The following is a 9,926-nucleotide window of genomic DNA, read 5'->3' as shown; positions in this document are numbered from 1 at the left end:
GCTAGGTCCTGGACTAACCAGTATGTTTGGACATAGTTTTAATGTTTTTGTTTTCTCTTTTTGGCATATTCTACCTTATTCATGTACGTTGATATCTTTGATTTCTCAATTTCTCTTAAAGAAGATGAGTGAAGTTATACAATGCACCTCTTCAGTTATGATATTTTGGTGTATTACGGTACTTACTGTATTTATGTTTTTTCTCTTAGTTTACTGTAAAAGACTCTTTCATGTTAATGTATTCCCTTCAATAAATAAATAAAAAAATAAAGAAGAAGAAGATGAGTGTCAGGTTGAAAAAGAGAATCTACGTTCAAATGAGGGTGTCTACTTAGTTTTGATGTTGATGATTATTTTTTAACTAAAGATTTTCGGAATCGGAACCAATTTCGTATTGGTCTCTTTTAACTTAAGAGATAAATACACCATTGCATTTTTATCATTCGAGCTCTTAATTTCAGAGTCAAAAATCACTTAAATCCGATTCCGAATGAATGATATATTCCCATTTGAAATTTCAACAAAAAAATAATAATTTAGACGAAAATTCTCTAAACCGAGGGACTAAATCGCAAAGGAAGAAAAGTTAGTCCAGGGGTTGTTATGCAATAAGATAACATCCAGACCAGACATATCTTGCTAAACCCAGATAAACTAAAAAGGCTCGCCTTCTATATGTTGGGCGCGCTTCGGGCTACCTTCTAGAAGGTCCTTAGCGCCCCAATCTAACAGACATAATTTTCCGATTTGGGATCACTTTCGGGAACGTGAAAATGTCCAAGGGATGACGTTGTTCTAGTGAGACCCTTATAATCCAAGGGTGCAAAAGGCAACTGACATTTGCAACACCAAAGTGTCGCGTATCTTGGCCTTGACAATCACAATCTGTTCCAAAATGAACAGACGCGTCTCAATATGTCACACCTATTCGATTCTTGTAAATCCCTCAAATCAAGTCCGATTTCAAATTTGTTGTCTCAGTGTTTAAGGCATAGATAGAATATCATTTTAGAGTAGCGATATTGAACAGAAAATTTCCAAGTAACTCCACAAAAGTTTACACATAAATTTGATTTGTTCTGTAGTTATTTCGAAACTTTGAAGTTCATAATATTAGTCAATGTTCGCAGTGTTATTCTTCAATGTACCTGGGAAGGAGAACGGAGTCATTGTATTCTGGAGGCGAAACGTCGTTATTCTATAGGTACACACATGGCGTAATTCGCCTTAAGTTAAGAGTATCTCACCTCGGCTTTTTTATATTTTTTGAATTTAGAAAGTATTTTTCGTTTGACACTTAGAGGTAAGTTTGACTAATTCTTCTCTGAATTTTATATTATACCTATACTCGGTGACTAACGAAGACGTGTTTCAAACTCGAAATGAGTTAACAGCATGGTCTAAAAAATTGGGCCGAGGAAGATGAGTGTCATGTTCAATGTTGAATTATAATTATTTCCTTCTCTAAATTCCTAGATATCACTTCTTTCGTATTGTTTTTTCCTAATCATTTACTGTCGTTCACATCCATTTCGCCTACCGCAACAATTTTGGTGGTGCCTAAAGAAGTATATATATATATATATATATATATATATTATTAAATGAAAATTTCTTATAACATTGATCTCATTATCATAAATTAAGATGAGTTGCCAAACCCAAACTATCAGTAGAAAGCTTATACAATAATTCATTAACCTTAGCAAAAGGATTTTCACTCGAAGTCTCACCGAAACTATCAGAACATGTTTCGAAATCAGTCATGGCTGCGGAAAGTTGTACTCTTACATCTTCCCTTTCTTTATTCTTAAGACTCTCCATTGCAGAATTCAAACCCGAAATCGCATCATCATATACTTCACTACAAGTTTGTAGATTCCCCTTTTGTGAAACATCTTGAGTTTTTCCAATAAGTTTGTTTATCATTGTTATTGCTTGGTTGGTTTGAACAATTGTAGCTTGTATAGCTGATTGAATTGCAACTACATCTGTCCCTCCTCGAACCGTACCAACTTTTACAACCGATTTACATAGCTCTGGGTACTGAGCAAATTTGCATAAATCGGCGAGGGGAGTTGCTTTTGTGTTCGAGGATAGCGATAAAATGGTGGTAATGATCATCAGATAGGCCAAAGGAAAATTATTTTGAGAACCCATTTTTTTTTCTTTGGCCTTTCTGATCTGAACTCTTCTTTTTGATTCCTCATTGTCCCATTTTATATACAAGGTTGTGAGAAATAAAGGGGGTTGACAGTTTTTTCAGTTGTGAAAAGATGTATGTGGATGATATAGTTTAGAGGATAATGACTTGTTTTTCAGTGGTTGACCTAGGTTTGAGCTCCTCTTTTTTAGCTAAAAATGGTTCTTGTTTTTATCTTATTCTTTAGGGTTAATTTCAATTTGGCCCCAACTAGTGACCAACTTGAAAATTTGTCCACATCTTTCCACCTTTCTGACTGTTAGTCAAACTCAATAGTCAAGATTTTCTTGCCTTGTTTACCCCTATTTCTAAAGTATTTCCATCTCTATCCTCTCTCTTTCTAACTCGTCGGAACGAACACAAAAAGTCACCGCAGGTAACGATCGACTGACCATTGTCGACGACCTTAAAAATGGAAAAATCAATCTTCTTCTTTCCTACAACCACCAGATTCTCTCTCCCTCGAAATCCCAAGGGTTTCGTGGAATTTCGAATCATGGAAAATCCATTGGGTTTATTTCGAACAAATCTGAACCCTAATGAAGTCCCATAGACTGAAACTCCATGAGACCCTTGGGGTTTCAGTGAGAGAGAGAAGATACAATGGTGGTGTTGGTGAACTAGTGATGGTGTGTGCATGTTTGGAGGTCAGGGCCCGGGGGCGGTCAAATAAGAGAAGAAGACTTATGAAAAAAACGTTGAAGGTCGCTCGCTGGAAATGGCCCATCGGTCGTTGTTGCAAGGATTTCTGACGACCCGTTCCCGCGAGTAAGAAAGAGATAGGATATCGCGAGAGAAACGCTTTTGGAATATGGTAAAAGTAAAGGAAAGTCGTCAAGTTTGACTAACTGAAATATGATCTTGGGGCTAAACTAAAACGCTGGACAAATATAAAGACCAAATTAGAATGTTGAACAAATATAAGCCAAAATTTCTTGTTAGTCAAAAATTGGGACCAAATTAGTATTAACTCTATTATCTATTCTTCTATATCTAGACTTTTAAATAGGCTTAAAGAATTGCTAATTTTAGTTGATCACCAAAAGTCTTACGTATCTGCGTTCTATGTTATAATACTGTAGTGTAATGTAGGCCATAAGTGATATACTCGGAACTAAAGTGTCAATCGGTGTGCTCCAGACTCATGCATAGCGATCTGCGCAGTGTAATGTAACTTTGAGAAACTTTATGGGTCGGGAAGTGTGAACACGCCATTTTTACCAAGAGCGCGGACATGTAAAGGTAGACATGGCAAAATTAGTATCTTAGGAAGTACAAACGAGTGCCACGACAACAAGACGCTCCCCATAAATGGCAACCACCATAAAAGAAATTTTTTTTTCCTTCGAAACTCTCCCCATCTTGACCAAAATATATATATGATTTTTTTGTGAGACAGGGGAGTGATGGGGAGATTGAGAGCTAGTGAATATTTTTCGACAGGACAACTAACTCGTCTAATACGATAGTTTTTGTGGGAGATAATGTGGGAGAGATGTGGGGAGTGGAAGTAAGTACTTTGATTGTGAAGAGGGGTTCAATTGTGAACCTTTAGATTTTAAAGTTTGAGATGGGAACGTGAGTAGCGAGAGATAAATTGTACAGTTGAGCTCCAAAACACGGTCTTGATTTATGTAAAAGACATCTGAATCTTTGTATTTCTCCCCTTTCGATGACTTCATATCTGTCTCCCTCTTTTTCCATTTTGTCAATATATAACACAAACATTATCAGTTATCGATATTGACACTGCTTTAGACACATAGGATCTAGCCCAAGTGTTACGGAGTTTTGCTCGTGACAAAGGCCTCGCTTGCATTTAGACACGAGTTAACGAATTATTTAATAAACGCAGAGTTAAATCATTAAGAAATACAATTCAGTCCACAGAATTTCCCAATGAAACAGAAAAATGTTTGTGACAGAAGAACAGAAAACTTACCATACACAAGGAAAATTAAATCAATTCTAAAAGAAGAAGAAACAGGCTGTTTTCTGGTTTTGATACCCTATGCTGAAGCAGTGATGCACTGGATCGCTTGTTTGCATATGCCAGTCATAGTTGCCTCAGGTCCAAAAACCTATATCGATAGGAAAAAAAATGAACTTTTAATATTACACGTTTATTTTAATACTTTTTACCCGGTGTCGGGTCTATGAGAGTTATCAATTATAATTCGGTTATCTTTAATATAATTAAGAGTTTGGCTAGTGTTTAGTTACCTCAAGTGGGATCCCAATTTCTTCTCCAAGAGTTCGCATTTTTGCAAGACCCACTTGATAGTTTGGACCTCCTCTTCTCACATATATATGCATTCTTGCAGCTTTGAGCTTTTCCTCCTTTTCTCTCAGAGCTCGAATTATGCCACTAAATGTAGCAGCAACGTCAGTGAAGTTGGCTATTCCTCCTCCTACCACAAGAGCTCTTTTCTGGCCATCAGGATCTGCAGTTGCACACTGTACAATCGATTAGACTACGTGCTAAAACAGTGTCTAGAAATATCATGTCTGAAAGTTATGCAATTCGTGCATTTTTAGTCAGTGGTTGTAGCCTGTATTTGCTTTTGTGGTAGAGGGGCGAAGACCACCCAGCACTTGCATCAAGACTCGGGAACCGATTTGTTAGACCGATAGTATATTAAAGTTAAAAAGCTTCAAACCGATGTCTGGTGAAGCGATCGTGGAATAAATCTACAGAGATTGTGGAAAGGAAGGTCAATTCAGAAGTGGGGAAAAATCTTCTGAGTCTTGAGCTAGGCTTTCGGCGTGAAGAGAGGCTCAAGATGACCCAACAGACCAACAGTATGTCTTCGAACCATATAACAAGTAGATTCTTTAAAGAGTTTATGTGAAGTAGCTTGAGGAAGCTCATGCAGCAAAACAGAGATAAAAAAAATGGAGTAAGTTCTTACATCAATTACAACTCTAGCGTACTGCAACACCTCTTCTTCATTTGGTGCTCCACTATATTCTGCGTAGTTGCCAAGCTCAGAAGCATAGCCGAGATCTCCTACCTGATCAGGCAATTTTTCGAAGTATATTATTCAAAGGCTCGAGTGGAAAAAAGGAAAAGAAATGGGGGAAAAGAAGAATCCCAAGTTGAAAGATGAGACATTGAGAGCTATACCGTGTCTGCATAGATGACACTAGCACCCCCTCCTGCTACCATGGTCCAAATCCTTCCTTTTGGGTTCAAAACTGTGAATTTCAGAGATGCACTTGTCTGCAAATAAATAATGAATTAGCAATCACAGTGCATAGGCTTATTATATAGAAGAATGGTTTTGCATGTCCGTGTTGGTTACAATCTATTTTGAAACTTGTTGATTACAATCTATTAAGCATATACTTATTTAAAATCACAAATCTATTGTTTTTTTTTTTTGAAACTAAAAGGCCCGGTTAACCTCGTAAAGTTAGAAAAATAACAAGTTTCCGGACGAAACCTCAGTACTCCACAGGAGGAAAGCACTAAAAAAAACGACAATAGCATAAGAAAACTAGAAGAAAATCAAAATGGCGGAAAAGACTCACTCCAACTTGAAGAACGTATAAATTTCTGGCATCTACACATTTCATTTAGTAATGATACTACGGAAATGTTGTGATACTGAGAGCAATATAAAAGAACATTACTGACAGAACTAGATGAATTGAATGCATACCTTTTCATCCAGCCCATGGATAAAGCTTTCTGTAGGACTCATAACTCTGCCAAATGGCATTGGGAATTGGATATTTCCCCACCTGCACAAATAGTCGAGCATAAAAGATATGAAGGTGATCTACAAATCTTTTTGTATATGTCATGCTTCATACTAGATAAGAAAAAAGGAAAAGATTATGTACTTCTTGAAGTTCTTGAAAGCAGCAGTATCATCTAGTTCTCCTCTCATGTCCAAAGGATAAGGCTTTCCATCAACCAAAGTAAAAGGATTCATCTCGAGGAAGGTGAAGTCAAGATCTGGATTGTGTAAAAGGGTCGAGATTTTCAATAATAACATTTAAAACCAGTATCAGAATATTGAACCTATCGATAAAAAATAAAATAGACAAAGAAAATAGATGGGTGGTCCATGTGGGAGAAATCAGAGCATACCTATGAATATAGCAAAGACCACCTTAATGAAGTTCTCAACGGTCTCTTTGATCTAAATTGAATAAAAAGTAAGAGTTATTGCTTGTATTCCAGCCCAGAGAAAAAAATATGTATTTTCAGATAAGGAACTTGAAACAACAGTGACACTACGTATGATTGCATCAATCGAATTTCCTTAACGCAGGCGAAATTTAACAGAATTAGCATGAAATCAAAGAAAAATATGTATTAATGGCAGATAATGCTTTGGCTGATCAAGTTTGATTCTCAGCAAGACTAGACAACTATCAAAAGATAAGTAGATAATAAATGACAATATACCTCCAGTGGAAGTGTTGCAACTAGTGGAGCACATGTTTCTGATGTAAAAGGTGTTCCTGTTGGGATGAATACAGTTTTAACCTGAACAAAACAGAAACAGGTTAAGGATCTGTGATAAAGGTAAAATTTAAAAGATGATCATATGCTCCCATACTTAACCACACAACGACACACCCTGAAGTTCCCATTATGCTTCTATTGATGTAAATAAATATTTTATAAATATGTGATTGAAAATTATAACATATTTTGACCCGCTTGGCACGGTCGGGATGGCCTTGATGGAAAGGTTTATCGGTATTTGTTTGTATGGTGTATATAGTTGTACATACTGAAGATATATGGAAACTGGGTTATTCGCTTGATCTAGGTATTTACAATATATACAACTCTCTTCAGATTATATCCATGAACCAGCCTTGGAGGATACTACTGCAAAATGTAAGCCTACCTCCTATCCTTATAATACCAATGACAATTTTTTCGAGAAGTTAAGCTTATAGACTAAAAGGGTACTTGACAAAGAATTGTTTACCATTAACCTTGAGAAAAATAATATAAGCTAAATTAGGTGTACCTTGTCCCAGTTCTCTTCAATTTCAATACCTCCGCATTCCGAAAAGCTCATGCTGCACCCGAGTCGCTCCGAAACGATATTGAGATAAAATTCTTCATTGTGTGGAATGAAGGGTTCAACAATGAACGTGGTTATAGGTCCCTTACACCCACCCATCTCTACCTACAAAGTCACAAAAAAAAATCAATTGCACATAGAATTACTTCAGAAAATACAACCAATGTGTCTTTAAGGTTCAACTTTTGAAGTTTCAGACTGACTGACAAAACAGTTTTGTATTAACTACCTCTTTGCCGAGACGCTCCTTCACGAAAGTAGCAACTTCGGCCAAATCTAAATTGAGGGCAACCAGACCACTCTTCCCACGTTTGCCAAACAACATATCAGGCTTAACAACTAATTTACTAGATGACAACCATGGCTCTTTATCTGCTAGCTCATTGAAATCAGTTGATTCTGTAACCTACACCATCATAATAAAAGTCAATCAGATCTTTTCATTTATAGGGAAAATGAAAGAGAGTCGAAAATAATTTCATACTAAAAGCAAAGAATGATAACTCAATCACCAATTACAGAAAAGCCCAATGAAATTAATCCAAATATTAAGTGTGAATTGCTAAGATCCCTAATCAATGTCTGTATTGATCTCATTAGATCGTTAAGACTCAAATCACAAGAGAAATATAACAAGAATTAGAAAATAAAGACCTTCAGATCTATAGCCGATTCATACCTGAGCAGATTTGATGCCTAGTTCAGCAGCAGCTAACCTCTTGTAATGCTCCTTCAACAATCTCTTGGAATCATACTCTCTGATCTTCTTTCGTGCCATTTCTACTTACCTTCACAAACTAAAAAATTATTCAGATTCGCTAAACAAAACAAACGTAAATCTACATTACCAGATCCAATGATAATAAACCAAACCTATTTACTAATCTCGTTTTCTTCCAAAACGAAGTAACTCGAAATTGATTGAAAGAATAACAGAGAAATTTCAACTCAGAAGATAAAAACTAATAAGAAATCAGCAAATTGATACACATTATGCTCAGATTACAAAATTAAGAACAGATCTGCAACCGTAATGAACGAAATTCAAGCAAAAAAGTGCAAATTCATATAAAATCATAACAATAAAGATGGATTTGTTGCTCTAAAATCAAATGACTTAGAACGAGATCTTACCTTTCTTCTTTTGGTTTAGACGAAAGAACGAGAACAAATCACTCTCTCTCTCTCTCTCTCTCTCTCTCTCTCTATTTCTATCTAGGAGAAAATGAGATCTTGGTGTTTGGTGGTTCTATTTATTGATGATAAATTGGTATATTTGTAAATTTCATAATTAATTTCTAACAACTGTACATAATATTCTCGCGGGAATTTTCATTTGTATCCCGACTTTTCATTTATTTATCTTTCAGTGGTAAGTAACAAATATTTTGGTCACTGGACAGTTAGCTCATCTACCACATCAAGCAATTTTAGTTGCTACCTAATTCAAAAAAGAACTTTCAACAAAAAAAAAAAAAAAATTCAAAAAATACTATAGTTTTTTTCTTTTTTCTGTTGAAAGAAATATATATATATATATATTATTTGGTAGCTTGTTATATATACGGGTTTTTTGGGCTTACCCCCTCCTTACTAATTGGTAATTGAGTTTACCCCCCTCAATAATGGGTAATTGAGCTTGCCCCCTTGGACTTACTATTAGTGACAAAAATACAAAGGCTATGTTTGGCGTACGTGAAATAATTGCCATTACAAAGAACAACCATTCTTCAATATGATTCATATTAGGGATTCTACCTCATTTTATTGTTTGATTTGGTCAGGAATATGATTAGTAAAGATTGATTTTGTGGATCGATTGCAAACACGGGTTTGTCAATGTGATATTGGACAACCCAGTGGACCAGGGGTTTGAGTTCAAATATGGATTGACGATTGTAATCCATAAGTAATCGGTGGTTGGCTCGCTTCCTGCTCATATGTGCTCGTGTTGCACGGATCCCCTTTTTGGGAGGTATCCATAGTTTATGAAGAGGTCTAAGTCGATGCAAACACAAGATCATTCTTGTGGACCACATACTTCTAGTTTGAGAAGTAATTACCAACTAGAGGTTGGCTCGCCTCCTGCTCATATGTAAAGTGCTCGTGTTGCACTGTGCTCGTGTTGCACGGATCCCCTTTTTGGGTGGTATCCTTTGTCTATTGAGAGGTTTAAGACGATGCAAACACGAATGGTAAGTGACGCTATCTCGTGGACCTCAAAATTGGTTATGCTCCTCCAAAAGGGAAGTTATATTGTATGAATCTCTTCAACCGTGTAATAGGTTGACTTCAATTGTGTTGGTACGAAAGGTGTAACACAATGGATCGTTATTATTGATCTGTTGTTCGATACTTGGTTTTGTGTTGAATTGGTCTATTTAGACCTTAGGTAATTAGAAATCTACTAGCTGGGTTCTGACCCAGCCTACTATCTTTCAGGTGATAGAGATCGGGGAGCGCCACCAGTTTGATCTCAGTTTGTCAGCTCGGAGTTTCTTTCTTAGTGTTCGCTTTCGAGATTAGGTAGTTATTTGGATTTTCGCCTCCTAGACAGTTATTTATTTCATTCGATATTGTCCGAACTACGTGTCGATGATTTAGTAACATTGTTTGAGTTAAGAAAATTTTAATGGATTTCTTTTAGATGATTTATTGATTCTTATGAG

At 36.2% G+C, this 9,926-nt stretch overlaps 2 protein-coding genes across 3 annotated transcripts; both read right to left on the bottom strand.

The window, feature by feature from the left end:
- Positions 1–1,611: 1,611 nt before the first annotated feature.
- On the bottom strand, positions 1,612–2,220 carry LOC147532614 (pectinesterase inhibitor-like). The gene has a single exon (XM_086651104.1). The coding sequence runs from the start codon at positions 2,158–2,160 to the stop codon at positions 1,636–1,638; it is 525 nt and encodes a 174-aa protein (XP_086507230.1). The 5' UTR covers positions 2,161–2,220; the 3' UTR covers positions 1,612–1,635.
- A 1,801-nt stretch (positions 2,221–4,021) lies between these two features.
- Positions 4,022–8,812, bottom strand: LOC147532613 (ATP-citrate synthase alpha chain protein 1). Of its 2 annotated transcripts, none has more exons than XM_086645582.1 (12): positions 8,392–8,812; positions 7,937–8,045; positions 7,487–7,663; positions 7,201–7,362; positions 6,624–6,704; positions 6,303–6,354; positions 6,053–6,167; positions 5,869–5,950; positions 5,331–5,426; positions 5,116–5,217; positions 4,427–4,660; positions 4,022–4,284 (listed from the first exon to the last, which is right to left on the bottom strand). In XM_086645582.1, the coding sequence occupies exons 2-12, from the start codon at positions 8,033–8,035 to the stop codon at positions 4,213–4,215; spliced, it is 1,272 nt and encodes a 423-aa protein (XP_086501708.1). In that variant the 5' UTR covers positions 8,036–8,045; positions 8,392–8,812; the 3' UTR covers positions 4,022–4,212. The 2 variants fall into 2 exon arrangements, with proteins under 2 accessions (XP_086501708.1, XP_086501709.1); XM_086645583.1 differs by having other exon boundaries at positions 7,937–8,054; positions 8,392–8,749.
- Between the last annotated feature and the right edge of the window lie 1,114 nt (positions 8,813–9,926).

Source organism: Eschscholzia californica, unplaced genomic scaffold (genome assembly GCF_041429995.1).
Source record: "Eschscholzia californica isolate CP2 unplaced genomic scaffold, dmEscCali1.0.p SCAF_6, whole genome shotgun sequence".
NCBI classification, from domain to species: domain Eukaryota; kingdom Viridiplantae; phylum Streptophyta; class Magnoliopsida; order Ranunculales; family Papaveraceae; genus Eschscholzia; species Eschscholzia californica.
This window is presented reverse-complemented; position numbering and strand designations above follow the sequence as displayed.

Bases quoted from the DNA above. Each gene is read 5' to 3' on its own strand.
- LOC147532613 (XM_086645582.1), bottom strand. From the start codon at position 8,035: ATGGCACGAAAGAAGATCAGAGAGTATGATTCCAAGAGATTGTTGAAG. The intron at 7,664-7,936 runs GTATGAATCGGC...ATGATGGTGTAG, and splicing joins TAGGCATCAAATCTGCTCAG to GTTACAGAATCAACTGATTT. The intron at 6,355-6,623 runs GTATATTGTCAT...TATTCAATTTAG, and splicing joins TTGCAACACTTCCACTGGAG to ATCAAAGAGACCGTTGAGAA.
- LOC147532614 (XM_086651104.1), bottom strand. From the start codon at position 2,160: ATGGGTTCTCAAAATAATTTTCCTTTGGCCTATCTGATGATCATTACC.